Source organism: Ambystoma mexicanum, chromosome 3p (assembly GCF_040938575.1).
Source record: "Ambystoma mexicanum isolate Mex_15411 chromosome 3p, UKY_AmexF1_1, whole genome shotgun sequence".
Taxonomy (NCBI): Eukaryota; Metazoa; Chordata; class Amphibia; order Caudata; family Ambystomatidae; genus Ambystoma; species Ambystoma mexicanum.
The window spans coordinates 16426229-16448944 of NC_090925.1; the positions used below are offsets into that span (position 1 = coordinate 16426229).

The following is a 22716-nucleotide window of genomic DNA, read 5'->3' on the forward strand; positions in this document are numbered from 1 at the left end:
AATGTGTTCCATGACTTTTTCCAGACGTTCAAGGCGCTTGAGGTGCTCAACGTCTGCCCTTGCAAAAATCAAAATGTCATCCCTTATGTTAATCACTCCTTGTATCCCCACCAGGTGTAGCCCTCACAGTATTTCGGAAGACCTTCATGGCCAAAGATAACCCAAAACTCAGACTCTTATGCCTTTAGAACCCCACGTGGGTGGAGAACGTGGTGATGATATGATATGACAGGTTATTTATAACACGCTTAATACCCAGAGGTTTCTAAGCGCGGACCCGGGGATCGAACCAGTGGTGCTCCGTGTTGTCTTTCATCCAAGGTAAGTGCGTTGACCCTGAGCTTTCCTCCCGAGACATGTATCTGGACGTGGGGTGAAGCACCAGTTGGTGGTATCCAGTCCCATGCTGATTTGCAACTATGTTGCCTATCGTGGGTGTGATGTGCCTCTCCCTCTTGATGGCCTCATTTGGAAGGTGCATGTCGACACTAATTCTCACTGAATCTGGTTGTTTTGGTTTACGTGCAACTACGATCAGGGATACCCATGGTGTTGGTTCGTGCACTTTTTCGATAAAGTCCATGCTGATCAGTTTCTCAATATCCGCATCTACTTTTGCGTGAAGATGGAAAGGCACCCTCCTGTGTTTGAGGGCAACCTGCTGAACAGTCTCATCAATGTGCAGTCTGACGGGCTCACACCTCATGCACCTAACCCCAGAAAACATGGAGTCGAAACGACTAATCAGGGATTGAATATCCTCCTCATGCACCCCAAAGTCAAACAGCTCTCCATCCGAGAAGCGTCTCAGTGCTCACGGGAGCCAAGCAAAAACATACCTTCATTTGTTGGTCGTCATGGCAAACAGATGTGACAGATATGCCCTCCAGGGGCAATGGTTTAGTGCCACCAAATGTGAAATTGCACACTTGGGTACGAGCCAGTGGTGGGGTAGGTGCAATGACTTGTAATGTGAAGCTGCCACCACGTTGATGGAAGCTCCCGTGTCAGTGTATGTTCGCAGTGCATCACGGTGGCTTTTCCCGCTTCTACCAGGCTGCAGTCACTTTCCTCCGCATCTGGCTGTTCCTCTTCCAGCCCAGCTGGGGCAACTTGCACAATCTTCCGCTGCTTCTTAGAATCTGGGCGCCTCGGTTTGGCCTTGTCTCTGGGCTGCATCGCTGGCTGCTGTGCGCGGCATGACCTTGCAAAATGGTTTAGCAGAGCACACCTGCCACATGCGTGTGCCTTAGCCGGGCATTCCCCTGAGTGAGGTCAATTATATGCACATTATTGGCAAACTGTTGCATTTTCCTTCTGTAATAATGCTTTCTTTGGTGCGCCTTTTTGAATGCTCTAGTAGGTTGTTGTTTTACTGCAAAAGCCTGTTGCAGTTTTATCACTTTCATAGTGGCATCCATCTTGGACACCCGCAAGTCCACCAATTCATGGGATCTTCCCAGCTCCAAAATCCTGGCTGAAGTTATGACTGCTTCCCTCAAAATCTGTTCTCGCAATTTCCAGAAAAACAACCTTGAATGAGTTGCGCCCGAACCCGTCTCCTTTGTCGACCAGCACGCAGGTGAGCGCCAATTGCCGAAGGCTTCTAGCGATTGGTCCTCCCTTTGCTTGGCAGCCCTGAGCACATAGTCCACGTTGGCCATGGGTCTGAAGTACTGAGTGCGTGCTGCCCTCGCAGCCCTATAGGAGGCGTCAGCTGGGCGGAGAGCCTGGAATATTCTGTGAACTGAAGGGCCCTCAGAATGCCACCTCTTCGCATTATCCTGCAGTTCCCCTGTTGCATGAAAATGCATTTCCAGTTGTTCCAGCCACAGCGACCAGCTCGGATCCAGACTTGATGGTGCCCCCATGACATCAACTTCTATCAGGGGTGCCAATGAACCCTGCTGTCCAGGGAGCCTTCCAGCCTCATCCTCCATGCCCCCCTTCCTGAAGGCTGTGTTATGCTAAAAGCTGTACTGGCAGAGCACGTGGCTCCCTCCATGCAGCTACAGTCTCTTCCAGTGGGCCACTCAGGAGTCAGGAAGCGCACCCTTGTTGTTGCTGGGTTGGCCCGCCTTTGTGGAGTCCCAGTATTCTGGGCCCTGCACACCATTTAGAGAACACGCAGATGCCTTCCTGGGCCTCCTCTTCCTCCCTCCTCCCCTGGCCCTGGGCTGCCCTCTTCTTCCTTTAAGGTGGTTCTCCCCTTAAGGTGGGCTGGCCATGTTAACTGTTCCAACACCCCCACCCCATGCTTATCATCTTTGCAGCGGTTGACCTTTCCTCTCCTTGGTTCTGGCGGCCATCGTGATATTAGCCGTGATCTTGTTCCCTTTCTGCACTCACGCTGGTACCTGTGTGATATCCTGGCACAGCTGCCAGACTAAGGTCTTCCTCCCACAGCATTTGTGTACGTGGTCCATACTGTTGTATCCCTTTGGCGCAGTCGTCGGTTGTTCTGGTGGCATTGGCGGCTTCCTCACCCTTTGTTGTTCCGCGTCCTTCTTTCCTATTGGTATTATCCTGGCATCATTAGCTGCCTTTCAGCCTGAGCACTCTTTCCTTCAGCCCAGACGACGCTGGCCTTTGCTGTTGCTGATCTCCTTCTCGCGTCGTCCTTGGAGGGCAACCTCTGGAGGCTGTTCTTCAGATAGTCTATCTGTTCATTCCAAGTCTCTGCCCAGTACTCTATCTCTTTGGCCTCCTGCTGAGCGGCTCTAGTCGTGTGTTTCTCTTTCCCGTTCTTCTCGCCCTTTGTGCTGGTTGCTGTGCCTTTCGGTTCCTGCTGTTGTGGGAGCTGGGAGATAGGTTTGTTTCCCGTCCTTCGCCCCCTAGTACATGTGCTGTGAAGTCGGTGGGCTGTAGTTGTGCTGGAGGCTTGGGTTATGGTATCACTCCGTGTTCTGATCGTGGTGACAGTTCAGGGTTAATCGTAGTCATTGATTGAGGTGTCAGGGACTGCCCTTGTGTCATCTGAAGGCTAGCTTTGGTTCATGGCGTTTGGTGAGGAGTCAGCCGGTGTGGCAGGGCTTGTGCTGGCACAGGCCTGAGGCATGCTGCTTGTGTGGTAGAGGCCTCTGGCAGCCCTCCATCATGTGGTGACTGTTGATGACTCCGGCCCGGTGGACTTGCTAGCACCCCTTTTAGGCCGATGATGTTGTTGATTCACCTGCCTGTGTTGCACGTGGCCTTCTCGGTGACTAGGGCCTCTTCTTGCCTCTTGCTGGTCAGCAGCAGCTCCTGTGTTGACTACGGAGGGTGCTGAGGCCCAGTTTCGCACTGGGAGGGCCAGGTGTTTGCCTGCACTTTTCTCACTGTCAACTTCTGCTGTTTCCCTTCTGTTCTCCTTGAGGGGCCTCCGGCGTTGAAGCATGTTGCCTCCATGCCAGTCTTCTGTTGTGGTTGCTTGTCCTTGGTGGGTAGAGTGTTATCCCTGGCAGGGGGTGTCAGTTGAGAAACTGCGGTCATGATATGGGGTGCTCTGTTCTCCAGTGTGATAGTCTTGTTGTGACTTTCCCTTGATGGCATCGTTTTTTGCATTCTGGAGGGGTAGTCTTGGTCACAATCAAATTCAGGTGTGCCACTTCTCCAGTCCAGCCTTCTCCCGAAGGTGTATGGGGAACGCGTGTTGTCCCGGCCTTCTTTACCTAATGGCTTGGGCATGCTGTGGTGTGCTTCTCTTGACTCCTACATCTCTTCTGGTGGTCGTCCCTTTCTTGTCTTGGACCTTGTCGTTTTGACGTCACTCTGTAAAGATGGTACTTCACCAGGTGGTGGCGGGGTGGCGGGCCTGGGTTTCGGTGTGGTGCCCTCTTTGTCCACTCACTCGACTGGGCTTGGGGGCTGGCTGTTCCATGTATCGGGTGTGCCCATGCCCTCACTTTCTTTTCTTCTGCGTGGCGCCATTGTCTGTGCTTTCTCTGGCCTGTTACGTTTGTGGGTGCTCTTGCTTGTACTGCCTTGTTGGTGTGGAAGGGCTTCCGTGAAATCCCTTGTCTTGTTGGTCTTGATGGCCTGATTGTGGGGGTTCTCTGTGGGTGGCCGTCTCATGCCCAGTCTCTGGTCAGGCATGGTTGTGTCGTGCTAACTAGCGTTCCTGGCCTGTGCTCTGGTTCCATACTGGTGGCTCACTTCGTTCATTGAACCTCCTTTGCTTGCCGGTGGCGCTGCTTCTCTGCATTGAGTCTTCCTCCCCTGGCGCATCTTCCCCACAGCCTCTGTCCTCTTCTCCTGCCCAGATCAGTCCCCTCCTTTCTCTTGCTGGGTTACTCGTCCTTCACGGCAGCTCTCTGTGGGTCCTCCTCACCCTTAGGTACACTTTCCTCCAGGAGTCCTGGGTCTGCCTTCTCCTATGCCTCATCCGGCCCTCTCCTTGGGCATACCATGGCACCCTTGGTCAGTCTCTCATGTCCCCCTCCTTGGGCAGTCTCTGGTCATCAGGATTTACATTTTCATACCGAGATCAATTTTCCATCTCTCTGTCGTCTATTGGTCTCACTATCAATCCATCTGCCTCCCGCCATGTTGCTCTGTACATTAACTTCTTCTAACCTCATGTGCTCCTGGTGTCATACTCTTGGTGTCCTCAGCAGGTCATTTTATGTCTTGATCCTTGTGTTGTTTGTGGCTTCTTGTGCGTGCACTGTCTATCATGTACGTTCCATGCCGTCCTCACTTCAGGTGTCCTCCCCCCTTGGTGCTGGTGAGCCTACGCCTTATTCGCCTGAGGTGTGCACGGTGCGTATGCGGTTGTGCCCAGTTTTGCTGGGGCAATTGTCCCTCTGTTGTTCCATGGGGTGCTTGCCTGGTCGTTTAGTGGATGGTATATCCTGAGTTTGTTACCGTGGCTGGTACAAACTATTTAATGACCATGTCCTCGTGGCCTCTCGCCTAGGTGGGTGAATGTGTTGTGTGGATCTGGTGGGGGGTCTGCTTCCCTGGTGGTGTAGCAGGTGGGTTGTGTCTTGGGATGGTTGCTGCTCTCTCCTTTGTAATGTGGCGTGTACGCAGTGTCTGGTAGTACCCGTGGCTTGCCTGGTGGGTGTTTTTTTGTGTGTTTATGACATGATATGATAGGTTATTTATAACGCCCTTAACACCCAGAGGTTTCTAAGCGCGGACCCGGGGATCGAACCTGTGTTGCTCTGCGTCGTCTTGCTTCCAAGGCGAGCGCGTTGCCCCTGAGCTATCCTCCCAAGACTTATCGCTGGCAGTGTACGCGGTGCTCTGCCTCTGGTCCCCACCTTACAGCTGCTTGGTGCGCAAGCCCCCTCGCCCCCTGTAGTGTCACTCGGCCACCAGGCACCAAAGCTTGGCGGGTCCCCAATGCAAGCCTGAGTTCCGCACTCCCCAGGCACAGACCCTGGACACCAGTGTGCTACAGTGTGCTGCAGTGTGCTGGTGGCAGGGTCTGCTCGTCCAGTCCCTGCGTGCCTTGCGTGCTGACGTCTCAGCGCATCCTTTGAAAGACATCATAAGAAACCCCAGCCATTAACACCAAATCGTTCCGTGCAGGGACAGATCGTGCCTGGGACCCCGCTGTAGCGCACGTTTGTTCCCGAGCCCTCACTTTCCCGGATTGGACTCCCCTCCAGCATTTCCGGGCAGGCCCCGCCCCTGTTTACATTCAGAGCACTTTGCCATCAATCGTGTTGCAACAAAATGCACTTCCAGTAACTCGGCTCTCCTTTTTCATTTCTTCTTTCTTTTCACTTTCGTTATTTTTTTGGGGGATTTTGTATACTTTTTTTGTTATTTTCTTCTGGTTTTTCATTCTGCTTTTGTGCTCACTCGTAATATCATCTCTTTTTCTTTTTATCTTCCTTTCTGTAAATAACTTCTTTTCTTTTTCCAATATCTGCTCCTTCCTTTTTTTCTCCATCTTGTCTTCTTTCTTTGGTTCATTAAATACTTTCTTTTTCTAAATATCTGCTTGTGGTGCGATGTTTCTTTACTAAATGTATTTTTTCCAGCTGCAGGAAGATTACAAATGCAAAATCTGTAAAATGACAATTGTAAAACGCGATTTTCATGTCACTAATGTTCCCCATCCTCTTTCTTTTGTTTCAGAGAAAGCCCATCCCTGCAAAGGTGAGTCTGGGGGTGGGTGTCAGGATTGAGGGGCGACTGGGTGAATGTGCCAGTCATGGTTTTCTTGTGCTTGTTAGATTTGCAAACCAAGCATAACTGTTTTGCGGTGAATTATGGTATCACTGACTCCCCCATGGCCTTGCCGTTCAGCAGCTGCTGCAGATGTGCCGGTCGTTATCCTTTCATATACTGCACGCTGACCTCTGTGCACTTATACTTTGCTCAGCCTGGGCCTTCTGCACATGCAGAGGTGGTTCTGTGCATTCCTTCTACGCCAGCGTCCTTCCACCCAACAGGGAGGTGTTCTTGGGGCCATGCCAACTGATACTGACCTGTGTGGGGTTCGTGGTGATAAGGTGATCATGTTTTTCCTCAATGGTGGCACATGTGGGGACACTTCCCCCTTTGGCCCCCCTTCACACACAGTTCCTGTGCCTTCAATCCATGTCCTTCCTCGCCCTCTACAGCTCTTTGCCTCATGACCTGGCAATGGAGTCCAGCGAGCCTGGTCACCACCATACCAACCCCCTTCATCCATCCATGCCCCCCAGGGACCTTCCCAGAGCCCCACCCACTCAGGGATCCTTGACCCATGGAGTACCTCCTGACCTCACCACCCTGCTCTTCAGGGATCACGTGACAGGATCTACGCGAAACATGCCACATGCACACATGTGCACTCTCCTGGACCCAGGGTGAGGTTCTAAGCTTCTTCCCTTGGAAGAAGTGCATTTACTTTTTAGGACAAGATGCAGTTTAAGCACTGTACACATTTAGAGACTATGCAGGGAGCCAGTTGAGACCACCAGAAAATACTTCTGCCCGCAGCTGCTCACGATGCCGAAAGACAAAAAACGAACCATCTCCCAAAGTTCCATGCACTGTGCACCACCGGTGGCAGCCTTCTGGTACTGGTCTACTTCTGTCCTTGATCCCATTGGCTCCGATCTGCGAGAAGTTGCGTGCTTCCCAAAGCCAATGGTATCTCGGGACACTCAGAACCCTGCTCTTGCAAGCTCTGAATCTAACCAGATTGCGCCAAGACTGAGAGACCTGAGAGCTTCACAGCGCTTGCTGAGAAACCTGCCGGACCTGCAGGAGTGCTGGCTGTCTGGAGGTGCCCAAGTGATCCTGGAAGATCCTAATCTAATGCCCCTCAATTTAATCGCACAGGATCAGGGTCATATCCCATTCTACCCAGCAGAATTCGAAGGGAACTCCCTACATAGTGCCAAGTCTACATATTGTTCATGGAGACTGAGAGAGAAGAGCAAATTCAGTGCCCACAGCGCACAGGAAAAGCGCAGAGTCGCTCATTAGCGTACGTCTTTGTACAGGGTATCATTTTTAAAAGCGCTACAGAGATATGCATAATCGATAAAACATGATTTGTAAACAACACAAAAATGAAAAGTTCCAAAACTAAAGTGGCCTTTTCCCAACCGGCTTAAACGGATCCATTAGGAGAAGGAAACCAGTCTTTTGTCATTTGAGAGCCGTCTGATCACTACACTGCCATACACATTGGGGGCAGATGTGTTGCCCATTGATAATTGGGAAAAAGCTTCATTGATGGTGTTGGTGCTCAGTTACAGGGAAGCGGTGGGCCCTCTTTGTTACCCCTTGGATAGAGTACACATTATGCCGCTCAGCTCAGATGGTGGAAGGTCTTCATGCCCTCACACAACACACAGGGCACACTGCAAGAGCCCAAGGGATTCACGCCCACCCCTGTGCCTTTCTGGCCCCCACAATATCTCCCCGCAGTTACTGAGGCATCATCAAGTTCAGGGCCTGAGTGAAAGGAGAGTGTGTATCTGCCAGAAAAGTGATTAACCAACCTGTTCTTTTCTTCCATAGGTACAATCTGCGGATCGTGTCTGTCAACAGGTAAGATGGCCGCTTCCGTGATGGGAGATTTAGCTGCTGCGTAGGGTAGTCGTGTTGGCCAAGCTTTTGGTTTACCAGCATAATCGAATGCTGTTATCAATGTACTGTACGAGAGCCCACCTTATGCATGGGGGGGGGATGCAGGGAAGGAGTACCTATCTTTCATAGGATGATTTGTGTTACTAAACCCCAGAACAGGGGAGTAATGAGGTTGGCCAAGGCTCCGAAGCAAGAAATGAAAGTGAACACCCCGCCCCTCTCTCCCAAACACCTTAACAATGCAATGTATTTATTTATTGGACAATTGTATGGCATCTATACAGCAAAAAGGGTTTCCAGGCGCCACAAGACAAAAATAAAGGGGTGGGGGAGGTCAGGGGAGGATAAAACAACAATAAACGGTGCTACTATTGTGACAATTAGATCATGCAAATGAAGTAAATAAGTGCCTGGGGGGGGGAGAGGAGGCCACAAGATTGAGTCAGGGTAAGCGCCAGGGGAGCCCACGCTCCCAAGCAAGTGCGCAGGAAGGCAGTGGTAAGGGTAAAGTGCGAGGAAACGGGGTGGCCCAGACTGAGTAGGCTGGTCAGGGAGAGGTGCCCGAAGGCAAGTGCAGGTAGTGGGGTACTGCGGAAGACTGGTAGGAAGATGGCTGGCACCTGTAGCACCCAGAAGGGATCAGGCAGCCAATCATTGCAGTGGGGGGACATTAGCAGGGGAGGGGGAGAGCGAAGGAGGGGAAGAGGAAAGTCTTGAAGAGTTTCTGTAACTTAAGGAGATCCTGCTCAAGCCTGAGAGGGGCAGGGAGGCCGTTCCAGAGGGAGGCTCCTGCCGAGGGAAGAGATATCCCCCACTCTCTGCTTGGAGAAGCTGGAGGACCGAAGGGCTCTAGCAGGGAGGTATTTAGGGAAGGAAAGTTGAATGTAGCATGGTCGCTGGCCTCAGAAAGCCTTGGATGATGCAAAGGGTATGACTTTGATCCTCGCAGCCACCAGGAGCCAGAGGAGAGATTTTAGGGCTGGAAAGGTGTGGTTCCTGGGCTTTAGGCCAAGGATAAGTCTTGCAGCCCTATTCTGGATTAGTTGGAGAGGGCAGAGGGATAAAATAGGGAGACTGAGGAAGAGGCTGTTGCAGTAGTCCAGCCTGGAGAGGACCAGAGCTCTGCAGACATTGAGTTTCTGGGGGAAGGTGAGGAAAGAGACAATGCCTCTGAGGAGGTAGAGCTGAAAGTGAGGCTTCTCGGCAAGGTCAGCGATGTGGGGTGAGAAGGAGAGAGAGGTGTCAAAGATGATTCCTGGGTTTTTAGCCTCCCAAGATGGTGAGGGGAGGGGGACGAAGGAGGGAGGCCAGAGATTAGGAGGGAAGGAACGGGCAGGAGTTCCAATGAGAGGGACCTTGGTCTTACTGGCATTAAGACAGACATCATTGGCAGTGCACCATGTCTGAATGGCAGTCAGACAGTCAGGAATAAGAGAAGGAGAGGAGGAGGAGGAGGAGGAGGGAAGCTCAGGGACAAAAGATATGTTTCTCTGAGCAAATATCAAACACACGTACATGGAATAATTATCAGGTGTCAGCCCTGACAAGACATAGGAGCACAATAGCCTGAACAAAAACTTGAATAAAGTTAGAAATGTGTTAGAAGCACGAGATGTGTAACAGCAGAGAGACCGAGCGAAGCAAGGGCGTTTAACAAGGTCTCCAGCTGTTGCTGATTTGGGAAGCTGTTGTGCAAAGGAATTAGAGCTGCTAGCCCCCCTGGCTGGCATCTTCACTGGGGTGCTAATATCGTTTCATTTTCAAGTTGAGAAATGGCTCTGCAGCATTTCATCAAGGAGACTCCCTGCCTTGGACATGGGTAAGGGAAGTACTGGGTGCCCTTCTCTACCTCCCGGGGCGGCCCGGGCAGTGGAAGCGCAGGCAGTGTTGTCGAGAGGCCAGCCGGGTGAGTGTGGGAGACAGGTAACTCAGAGTGTGAGAGGGTTCAGGGGGAAATAAGGAGGCAGTGGGAGCCAAAGGGAGTTCCAGGGGGACAGGATAGCTAGGAGCTGTGGGCCTAGAAGCAGGAGCCTGGAGACCTTGGGACCAGGATAGGGGAGGCAAACAGCCCATGCAGACAGCTTGGATTGCAGACGAATGCCATGAGGCAAGGCTCGTGATCCGAGCCCTCCGATTCCCAGTACTCTTAAGTCATTCAAATGATCACGTGGGATGACCGGAGTAATGAGAAGCAAGCTCTCATTACTCCGGTCTTAGAAGGTTCTCAAAACAGCTCCACGCGCAATGCTGGCAATGTCCAGACAAAGAGGAAGCCACAGGTCGCCAAAATGCGTTTACTACTTCCTGAGCCCTGTGTGAGACACGATTTCCTCCCGTTTCCTTCCATAAGGCCCAATAATATGTACCACGTGTGCATTGATATGCATTTAACCAACTTCCAAACAGTGTTAGGGCGCTGGATAAATCAAAAAGTCCCTCCCCCAGTTTGTAGATTATGATATAGTCCCCCACACTTCTAACCAGTAGGCACTAAGTGCTTTGCAGGCAAACATCGCACGTGGCAGGGTGCCTTCCCTGGAGTCCTAGTGCCAGCACTGCCAGGTGTCCATCATGTTGGCTTGTGTAGTCTTGTGTTGCCTGGGAACATATCAATATGTGCTGTATGAAATAGGCCATTTGTGAAAGGTCAGCAGTCATACAATCGCTCGTCTCTACTGTCCCCCCCTGACCCTGAAGAGTTGGATATATTGAGTGAATTTGTATTGCCAGCCTGACCAAATCATCCTAGCGGACACCCTTCATTGAGCCTAGGGGACTGCTCCCTAAACAGAGAGTTCACCACAGTGCCAGCAGGGGTGGATTGGGAATCAAAGTGGCCCCATACTGCACATTTTCAGCAAGCCCAGCCCTTTTCCTATGAGAACATGTGGAAATAAAATACAAAAGAGGCCCAGCTGGGATGCAGAGGCTTCCCAGGAAATCTCCAGGGTTCCCTATAGGACAGTCCACCCCTGGGTGCCAGACAGTCCAAAGTCAAAGACGCCAAAGATTGCTAATTCCAAGATGGCCGACAGGTCTTTGAAGACTTGGGACTGGCATCAGAACCATCGGTGATTGATAGAGGGTTGCTGCTCGCAAGGAAGCACTAAGAGCCAGTGAGAACCACAGTGAGTGCCACTCCGAAAGTCACTATGGGGAGAGACTGGGAGAGCCACTGTCAGAGTGACTGTGATGAAAGAGCAGCAGAGAGTGAGGAAGCCGAGAAGCAGCATGACGAGTGAAAGGGACACACTCTGCGTAGGATGGAGAGTGCTGCCCATTCACAAGGTCAGGAAGCATGGCTGAGCGTGAGAGGTACGCACGGGCAGTGAGGCTGCAGAGCTTCTGCGAAGGGTGGTGTGTGAAACCTGAGAGTATTCTCCCAAGTAGACCTCGAGAATCCCTTGTTCAGGAGGCAAGGGAAGTGCTGGCGCTCTCACATCCCAACCCTGAGGGTGGACGAGCGAGCGAGGGAGGATCACCTGGGTAGGGGAGCCTGGGGTTTTGCTCTGAGGAATACCCTATTGTACCGGGGAAGGAGAGGAGGACAATATAGCCTGTAACACATTTATCCCCCTTCCTCCCATTGAATCTATTTTACCCAGATCCAATGATTCCCTTGTATATAACAAATCCCCTAGGATCCCAAACCCCAATGCACCCAGAAACGATCTCTCCCAGAATCCCTGTTATCCTGTTCCCTGTCTGAATACTCCCAATCGTTCTTCTCCACGTCCCCCTGATTATTCTTACCCGAACACTCCCGAACATTGTTTTCCCCATCCCTCTGGTTATCCTTTCCTGAACATCCAGTCTACTCAGATGAGACACTACCGTTCCCACAATCCCCCTTGTTTATTTCCTGATATTAATCCCGGTCATTCCCTTTTGCTTTACAAACCCAACCAATCTCACCCTTCTGACGAAGAATGTCATTTCTCATGACAAATCCTTTCTTTTTGACTCAAACACTTTCTTACCCCATAGAAGACGGCAGACTAACCCCAATGGTGTTTACATGGCATGTCCCGGCACAAGGGTCAGGCCGAGTCAGGCAATTAACCTGAATCACACACACCTGACGGGGATAAAAGATGGAGCACAAGATGAGCGAGGCAGACTGCATGACGTGAGAGCTAACTCAGCACAGCAGTTCAAGAGGAAGAGAAAGACGGTGCAGACCAAGAGGGTGACAAGGAGCGAAACGGCCATGCCCTTTCAGACGAAGGCCTGTGAAACCTCAATTATAAGTCTGTGATCAGTAGCCAACGTGTGTTGCAGCAGATGTCTACGGTACAGGAGACACCCTTCTGCTGATAATCATGCCAGGGAGCGACTCAGGTCTCTATGGAGCAACCTGGACTCGAAGAAGAAGAAAGCCAAACAGTTCATCACAGCCAGTGAGTCGAGGGAAGAGCTGATAAAAAACTGAACTGTGTTGAACGATACATAGCCAACGGCTAAATTGGAACTTTTAAAGAGCTTACAGATACTAGTGATAAAAGAGGGGGAAAACCAGTAGCAGAGGCATCCGGCATCACGTGGGTGCTCACGCAGGAAACTCTGGGTGATTACCCGATGATAAGAGACTACCGTAACCAGAAGGCCTTGGGAAGAGGCGAAGAAAGCTCAAAGTGGTCATACAGGGGTCTTGTAAAATCCTCTGTACTGTCGAAAGTCTTTGACCGACAAAGTGATTGTGAAAGAATGGGAAATGAATCCTGCTTGGTGAAGTGAGCACTTGAGCAGAGTGTTGCAGAAGTTAGCAAGAGTGAACATGGTGCAGGGATGCTAACGAGACAGGGCGAAGTCTAAAGTCCCATAGTGAACTTTTTGGTAAAGATTGGCGAGAGTGAACCCGGCAGAGGGAGGCCGACAATCAGAATAGTGTGCTAATCGAAGTAAACCCGATCAAGGGGTGGCCACAGTGAATTGTTATAAAAGTTTTCAAGAGTGAACCCGGCAGAGGGAAGCTGACAAAAGGCGCGAAGCCCGAAGAGCTGTTTAAAAAGACATTACGATTCGTGAAAGTAAGAAAAGCCACAGTGAACCCGAAGGATGGAGGCAAACGTCTGAAAGGGGTCAGAGCCTGAAAGAGGGAGATCTGGGGTGGAAAGTTGTCACCCAAAGTGCATTGAAAAGGAACTGTTTGATCGATTTGTTGAATTTGATTTTCGAAGGGTCTACGCCCGAAAGAGGGGGACCCAGGGGAAAAGCCATCACCCAAGGTGTACCTAAAGCAGAACTTTGTGTTTGTTTGTTGGATAAATCTGGCCTCAAATGCAAGAGACTTTTTATTGAAAAGAGACTTGGCCATCGATACAGAACATTTGGCTCGTGCTGGGAAAGTTCAAGCGTGTGCTGTGCTCAAATCGTGGTGAAGGGAGACCCCCTGGCAATCACATCCTTATTTGTGAACACTTCTTTCTTTATTGAAACCCTATCCCTTACACTATCTGTGATTAGTTGCAAGGATTTGGCAATAGTTTTTTTTGTTTTTAGTATAGGCCCTTTTATTTGACACAACGCCACTAGGACTTCCTTAATTTTCATTTGATGGTCAACGCTTGCTCCCATCTTAGATATAGGTTTAGGTTAGGTGTTTTTCCACCCTGCATACATTGTTCAATAAACACCCTTGTACTGTGGTCACTTGTGTCTGTCTTTACTGTTGGCACCATTAGTTCCTTACATATGGTGTCAGAGTGAGATGTGACTCAATTGATAATAGTTTGAGAACCCACTTAGATGCTGAGAGACCAAATTGAGTTTTCCATGCTTTATCAACGATGTTAAAGAGCGAATGAACAACTCTCCCCTGTATGACTCTGAAACCTTCTCAGTCCCCTTTTTCCATCTATGGGGAGAAATCTATTGAAGGTATGACACCACCCTTCCAGTCCTTGGAACAGAGAATGGGAGTCCATTTTTTTCCCCTAACCTCTTGAGCCATTTCACCTCTCTGGAAGGAGGTTGAGGGCAACACCTTCTATATTTTCTGCCCACTGGACTATTTGCTACAAGGAAGGGACAAGACCCTAATCTCCTTACAAAGAAGAGTCAAATATCCCAAGGGTTTGAATATTACCTCTTATCTCCAGCAAAGACAAATTAACCTTGGTTGGTCTAAGATTTTCCACAAGCTCAGTGAAAATCCATAGGGGAGACATAGTAGGTATCCTAGCATACGAAACCCCTTGGAAAACAACCAGAGAGGGTCACCAATATGAGACCTTAAGGAAAATATCACCTGAGAAAGAATCAGGAGGAGACCTAGAGATCCCTTACACAGGAAATAAAACCACAGAACCCCATCCTTACTATTCAAGGGGGACAGTAGGGGGCGTGCAAGGGAGAGAGGAGAAAAACACAAGCGAAAAAATGCTAGAAAAACCCTATATTAACCAGGAGGGACAGAAACTAGAGAACCATAACACCCTGGAAATATTTGTTAGCCCCGTGAGTAAGAGTAAGGGAGGATCAACATCCTCGACATCTCTAGATACATCAGAAACCTCGCAGTAAGAATCGTCTCTATTTTGTGCAGACAGAGGCCATGCTATAGCGATCCGCCATGAAGATATAGAGGAAGAGTTGATGGCAGCTCAAGAAAGGTAAAGAAAGATAGAGAGGAGGGAACTCTTAAAACCATCTCCTCCTCAAACCCTGATCAACCAGACAAAGGTGGAAAGCCCCAGCCATATTACATCTTTATAGACTTGAGGGGAAGGCAAACTTGAGTTATATGCTGGAAGGCTTGGAACAGCAACCTGGTTGTTCCACGAAGAGGTTTCTCAGTGAAACAACCCCGTCCAACCAGCATAGGGGAATGACATGTGAGGGACCTTATGGTATTCTCCCGAGTAGACCGTGAGAATCCCTTATTCAGGTGGCCAGGGAACGGCTGGTGCTCTCAGATCCCAACCCTGGGATTGGACGAGCGAGGGAGGATCACCTAGGTAGGGGAGCCCAGTGTTGTACTTGGAGGAATACCCTAGGTCAGATGCAGTACTGTACCGGGAAAAAGGAGAAGAGGACGATATACCTGAGGCCTTTGTAGGCTGTAATACATTTACCCCCCTTCCTCCCACTGAATCTGTCTTACCCATACCCAACAACCTCTTTGTATATAACAAATTCCCTAGGATCCCAACCCCCAAAGCACCCAGAAACGATCTCTTCCAGAATCCCTATTATCCTGTTCCCTGCCCGAATACTCCCAATCATTCTTCTCCACGTCCCCCTGAATATACTTACTTAAACACTCACAAGCATTCTTTTCCCCATCCCTCAGGTTATTATTTTCCAAACAAATAATCTACTCAGATGAAATACTACTGTTCCCACAATCCCCCTTGTTTATTTCCTGATATTAATCCCGGTAATTCCTGTTTACTTTACAAACCCAACCAATCTCACCCTTCTGACTTTACCAACACCTCTAAGACGAAGAATACAATTTCTCATGAAAAATCCTTTCTTTTTGACACAAACACTTTCTTACCACATGGAAGACGGCAGACTAACCCCAGAGGTGTTTACCTGACATGTCCCAACACAATGGTCAGGCCGAGTCATGCAATTAACCTGAATCACACACACCGGACGGACCTTTCCTTTCCCCATAGGGATAAAAGGTGGAGCAGAAGATGAGCGAGGCAGACTGCACGATGTGAGCGCTAACTCAGCACAGCAGTTCAAGAGGAGAAAGACGGTACAGACTAAGAGGTTGACAAGGAGAGAAGCGACCTTGCCCTTTACGACCAGGCCTGTAAAATCTCTACAGAAGGAACTATAAGTCTCCGATCGATAGCCTGATGTGTAGGCATCCCTCAGTCGGGTTCATATTTGCCAATTTCACAGTTCACTCAGTTTTCCTCAATGGGTGAAAGACATTCGAGTGTACGAGGGGTTTGGCTCAACCCTCGTAGGACAACGTTGACACTTCATGCCAGCCTCTCCTAAGGCATCTTGGTTCTTGTAGTTTCAACAAAACAACACAATACAAAAAATGGCTCCAGTCAGAGTCCTTCGAATGTGCGACCCAGCGTCGCCGGAACACTCTACTTCTGGACCTATTACTATGGTTTCTTTAAAGTTCAATTATACAAGCTCTTTGTTCAACAATGTTGTCGCCTGCAACCATGGGACCAGCCCAGCTTGGTTTAATATCATCCACTCCAGAATAACCGGCTGTGCTGAACAGTTGGAGCTTCTTGTCTCGGGAGTGAAGGATGACACCACAGTGGCAAGTGCTTTGCCCCGCTTTGGCTATCAGCGCAGGCGGGCCCTGTGTGCCATTGACACCTGTCGCACCACACGCCAGCTGGACATCCCGGTCTTATGAGTTCCCTTTTGGAGGCTTTGCGGGTTTGAGTCGAAAGGGGCAAGGCCAATTCCCTCCTCGCCGTCCCTCCAGGTCTCGCCATCTTTATCCTCAGTTTGAACTGTTGGTCTGGAATGGCTGTTCCCGCGTGCGTTCAGCGTTGCTCAAAGTGTGCTCTCGCGCGCTGCGTTTTATCCCTGTGGTGAAGGGAAAGGGCTGTCAGGTGTGCGTAGTTATTGTCAATTGCTTGACTTTGCCTAACCCTTGTGTTGGGACATGTCAGGTAAACGGCTCTGGTATTAGTCCATTGTCTTTCACAGTGTAAGAAAGTGTTTGTGTAGGAAAAGGGGGTGAGGGTAGAGCTTCTAAGCATCCTATGAGTAGGATAGGAAAAAGGTGCTGTAAGGAAGGGGGTACTGCGTCTCGCCCGTCGGTGTCCCACTTCCACTCCTCTGAGGACCTCCTATCCAGGTGATCTTCACTCACTGGTCCACCCCCAGGATCTGAATCCAATAGCGATGGCCGTGTCCTGACCACCTGGATGACAGATCCCCGGGGACTAGTAAGTGAGACACCTTCAGGTTTCTCACAAGTTCCATTGCCCTCCAGATATAAAGACTTACTCCAGATCGTTAGAATGTTTACAAGAGTAGTACGCTTCAATTAATGATCAAGTGCCACATTTAATGTACCGGATATACATATTGCGATCGGATGTGTGAGTAAAGTCGATGTATACACATGAATTTAATGGCAGTTCCTATGTCTCCCAAAGTGCAAGGGCATAACATGTCATGCCTGTCCCACTTTGCCCAAGTACCCACAAATGACATCACTGCTAAGATCTGCAGTCAAAAATTAAAATACAACGTACAGATCAAAAGTGGGTATTAAATATCTCAAAAGTGTTCACGGCCGGGCAGCGATTTAATCCACACATATTCTGCTGAGAGACACATTATTAACAGTCTACTAACATACCACTGCAGGGATTCCTTCTGTCCTCCCTCGCGTCTATCTTCTTTCACTATAGTTACCAGGTATAACCACATACCACTGCAGGGATTCCTTCTGGCCTCCCTCGCATCTATCTTCTTTCACTATAGTTACCGGGTATAACCACATACCACTGCAGGGATTCCTTCTGGCCTCCCTCGCATCTATCTTCTTTCACTATACTTACCGGGTATAACCACATACCACTGCAGGGATTCCTTCTGGCCTCCCTCGTGTCTATCTTCTTTCACTATAGTTACCGGGTATAACCACATACCACTGCAGGGATTCCTTCTGGCCTCCCTCGCATTTATCTTCTTTCATTATAGTTACTGGGTATAACCACATACCACTGCACGGATTCCTTCTGGCCTCCCTCGCGTCTTTCTTCTTTCACTATAGTTACTGGGTATAACCACATACCACTGCAGGGATTCCTTCTGGCCTCCCTGGCATCCATCTTCTTTCACTATAGTTACCGGGTATAACCACATGCCACTGCAGGGATTCCTTCTGTCCTCCCTCGCGTCTATCTTCTTTCACTATAGTTACCGGGTATAACCACATACCACTGCAGGGATTCCTTCTGGCCTCCCTCGCATTTATCTTCTTTCACTATAGTTACCGGGTATAACCACATACCACGGCAGGGATTCCTTCTGGCCTCCCTGGCATCCATCTACTTTCACTATAGTTACTAGGTATAACCACATACCACTGCAGGGATTCCTTCTGGCCTCCCTCGCATCTATCTTCTTTCACTATAGTTACCGGGTATAACCACATACCACTGCAGGGATTCCTTCTGGCCTCCTTCACGTCTATCTTCTTTCACTATAGTTACTGGGTATGATCAGAGGCTGGGAAGACCAGTACGGTTAGAACCTGCTTCACATGTTCTAACCATGTGACGCTCCAAGCATCGCATCTCGCCAGGATCTCCTGCAATAACAGCACACACCATCCTCAGATCTCAACCATGATCTTATCCAAAGTCCTAGCGGCGTGTAGGGGAGATGATTATCAATGCTCCGCACCCCCATGTCCATATGTAGGGGGCAGTAGGTGCTCCTTGTGGCAGGCAGAGGGGTTTTAAGAATTTGTGTTCTACTCTCCACAGAGAAGTGATGTGTCCTGTGCCCCCTAGGTCTCCTCCATATGTACCAGCAGGTATGGAGTTAAAATTATAGACCCTGAAGGGTGGAGTTGCTACGTGAGGACCTAATTCATTATTACAATATTAGCTTTTTTGACTAGCATGACCCAAAAGATATTACTAGAAAACCAAATGTCCAAATGATGAAACATGGTAATGGATCCGATTGATGCGCCTTCACTTTCCTGTTGCTAATAGATCACTCTGGCTTGCAGCAATGACCACTTAATGCCCTTTGTGGGTGCTTGATTGCATTCCCAGTTGGAGGCAATATTACAGTGCCAACTGCATATAGCAGAATTGACCATTAATTGTAATTTGACGTCAGCACACAGAAAGAACGACATCCACTACTCCATCAATTTATAAGCTAAAAGGAAGAGGTGCTAAGACGCACACTTGTCCTACACCCCGCCTGATTTAACATTTTTCTGTGGTCTTCCCACGGGAACCAAGCCTCACACATGATCTGTTTGATTAACACAGTACCTTGATTACATTGTCCAGATCACAAGGTATTCCCTTGGATGCTAAAATACCCCACACGTTTGCCCTGTTTAGTGCAGAAAATGCGGTGCTCAGGTCAATGAGGGCCGTAAAGAGTTTCTCCTTTTTTGTGTGAACCTATTTTGATAAAATAAAAGCAGCAAAAACACTGGTCGATAGTGCCTTTACCCTTCCGGAAGCCATCTTGACCCACAGAGAGTATTTTCTGCTACAACTTTGTCTACCTTGTCCAATACCGCTTAACAAATAGTTCACTGGTTTAGATCTATTGTCTTTTTTAAAAACTGGCATTATTGTTGCCGTGGTCCAAGATGCTGGTACGCGCACTGTCTTTAAAATGGCCCTGTAAACAGTGTATGCTACGGGGCTCCAAAAGCTTACGCCATCTCTGAACAGGTCTGGTGCCAGGTTTGTGGCAGAATAGATTCTGTAACCTCGCCCAATCTAAAATGAAGAGTTCCTGTCTGATTGGCACTAACTTCAGCATCTGCTACAGTTATGCCGCTCGTCAATTGTGGTTTGGTTAAACAATCATGTGTGGTATGTAGACTACAGAAATGCTCGTACTAATCACCACTGTGAGGGGGCATTTTCAGGTGGATCAAGGGCTTGATGGATACATTTCCACAAACCTTTCTCGTGCTTTGTGTCTACGAGTATCTGTAGTTCCTCCCACATTTTCATACAGAACTCCTCCTTCCGTACCAGTTATTTATGTTGGATCTTTAGATGTGTAATTTCATCCTTATGGCTTTCTCATATGCTTATGAAGATTCCTCTTATGTATTTTACATTATCAAACAAAGAAATCCTAGTGATGCATCCTGGCTTCCTTACCTGATAGTTTTACCACATCACTTGGGTCAGTTGAATCTTTTAGTATTCCATCATTGGTAATCCTGCCTGAAATATATCTCCTGATCCACCATTTTGCAGAAACTCAGGACTATTAGTTAAGGTTGTGCAAGGAAGCCCCACCAGAGAGAAGAGACAAACTTCTTTTTTGTTTCATGGACACCAGCCACCCTCCTGGGTGAACAGCAGAGTTGGGGAGGTGCAGCGGCAGTTGTGGTATCAGCCTTGACATCAGGATCAAAGCCGCGAAAGACGAAAAAGAATTAACACAGCCGGTGAGTTGATGAAAGCAATGAAAGGCCGGTCTGTGTTAAATGAAACTTGATGGCAACAGTAGTCGACGAATGAAGGTTGCGTGTGTGCCGTAAGAAGGGAGAGAAAACAAAGCATTGTAAAGAACTGTTAATTAAAGATACAAAGTAACAGAGTGGTCCGGCGAAAGAAGATTGCCCAATCGAAAGTCTCTGTGAAATATCTGATGCCGTAGAAGCAGCGGGAAGAGAAAGAAACTGAGATGCAAGATTTGAACTGTTGTTAGGTTTGATCCCGGCAGAGGGAAACCTGGATGTGAGAGATGTCTTTGAAATGTTAGGTTTGATCCCGGCAGGGGGAAACCTGGATCTGAGAGATATCTTTGAACTTTGAAATAAGTACTGTGCTAAAGACTACATTTACCAAGAGGTCTTGGTGTAGGAGAGAAAATGTGACGTTTGAGGAAAGAAGGACGAAGTGGTCATGCCGAGGAAAGAGCAAAAGCCTTGCAGTTTTGACAGTCTTCGACAGCGGAAGGAAAGTGAAAATAGGCTTAAGCACGTCATAGGGAAGCCTATGAAGGTGTGATTGTAGCTTGGGGAAGGGAACGCCCACACATTGTGATTAAAAGGTTTTTAGCCTGGCGGAGGGAAACCTGTACTGAATTGTGGTAACCAGAAGGAAGCAAACATTTGTTGAACTGTATTACAAGCTAAAAGGTGACCTGGGCTCGAGTGAGAAAAAGCAGAGAGGTACAGTGGATAAACTAGTGACTTTTCTTGGATGGCCAAGCGGGCTTTGGTCCATAAAACAAACTGCATCCTTGTGTCTGGAGCCAAAGTGTGAGTCGCAAGGTCCTAGTGTGCCACCTTACCCCGTGCTGCAAAACGTGGGGAAGGGAGTTTACTCAGCCATCCTGACATTTCTTTTGAACTGATTTTCCTTTTTGTATTACACATTCCCTTTACACATTAATTGTATTAGAAAGAGGGCATGCATTAGGTTTATGAGTATAGATCATTTTATTTTGACTAAAGACTGACTAGGACTGTATTTTATTTTGTTTGATGGTCGAGAATACTCCCATCTTAGTCATAGGGCAAGATATGAGTTTTTCAATCCCCTTTAAAACATCAATAAAGATTTTGACACTTTCAGCTCTTGTGTCAGTGTCTACTTGTGATACCATGCCTCTCTCACAGAACAATGAACTACTTTCAAATCCCTCACCAATTTCCTATGTGCTGCTGGAGAATCAGAGGGCGTGCGGCCATTCCGTTGACAAAAGCTGTTTCCCCACATGAACTGAGAGATCGGAATTGAATACTGGGTATGGAATACCCGGAAAAAGAATTTTGCTGCACAAGGGAATTAGTCGAAATCGAATTCATCAAATTTATTTTTATTTTTTTTATTTTTTACTTAGTTTAATAATAAACTTTTTGAAATACACTATTTCTTAATCATTTCCTCATTCTGTTAAGGAAGCTCAAGGATTACAGTTCTCATGTCCGGCCTACAATCTTATACATCGAGCATGTCGATAAAGTTTATCACCGAGCAAGTTAGAAATACGGAGCTCCCACTCAGTATTCTAAACCACCAGTCCTCCATGTTTCCATTTGTTGGTGCATATTTGCTCAGATGTATCGATCTAATTGAATTCAGTTTAGTGCAGCCAATTACCAAATGTTTTATGGTTTCGGTTTCCTTTAGACAAAATCTGCACCAGTTGTCACAGATCACTGGGGCTTTCCGTCTTAGTAAAACTGCTTTTGTTCGTAACAAATTCATTCGCAGATGAAGAAAGCGGTCACGGTGATGTCTTGAAGGAAACTGAGTAAGATATCTCGGCATCTTATTTATCTTGTTGATGGTTGGTCCCAATTTAGGCGCCGATACCATTTTCTCCAGACGCTCGATGTTTTGTACCCAAGCCCATTCTTTTAGTTTTTTCTTTGCGAGTTGAGGCCATTTTACCAGCATTTCATTGCTTATATTGGCTGCTCGCATGATGTCATGAATTCTTGTGGCCCAGATGTTTAGGATCGTCTTTGAAGGGCACACGTCATCGGTTGCTAAGATTTCGTAGGCGGGTTCTTTCTCTATTATTGTCATCTTTCTCAGTAGTGCTATTGATTTCCAGATAACTGTTGTGTGTAGAGCATCCAAGGCAAGTTCATGCCTTATTATTGATGTTGAAAAGCATTTCGGTAGCTTTAAGACACGTCGCCAGAAATAGCCTTCCAGTTTTGCCCAGAGATTGTAATCAAGATTCCAACCGGCTTCTGTTCCATAGGTGACACATGGAATTACTTTTTGCAAGTAGAATAGCCGAATTGGGGTCAGGGAAAATTTGCCGAAAAGGTTATGAATTCTGGTTCCTTGGATGGCCAAGGTATTCATACGACATCGTAGATGTCTTGACCAGCTCTTCTCACATATCGAGGAGGATATCATTATACCTAGGTATCTGAATTCGTTTACTTCCTCAAGACTCGTATTTCCAATTTGCCACTTGAAACATTTTTTCTTTGTTCCTTTCTGCGTTCCAATTTTCATAATTTTTGTTTTTGACGTATTTATCTTCAGATGGTTTATA

The 22716-nt window shown here is 48.2% G+C and overlaps 1 protein-coding gene across 6 annotated transcripts in view; it reads left to right on the plus strand.

Annotated features, from left to right (window-relative positions):
• The window catches only part of LOC138579456 (protein FAM118A-like), a 334356-nt gene that overhangs the window by 212830 nt on the left and 98810 nt on the right, over positions 1–22716 (plus strand). For all 6 annotated transcript variants that reach the window (XM_069649790.1, XM_069649786.1, XM_069649789.1 and 3 more), the window contains exons 7-8: positions 6073–6093; positions 7954–7983. In XM_069649790.1, coding sequence (XP_069505891.1) covers positions 6073–6093; positions 7954–7983 — 51 coding nt within the window. The remainder of the gene's footprint in view (positions 1–6072; positions 6094–7953; positions 7984–22716) is intronic.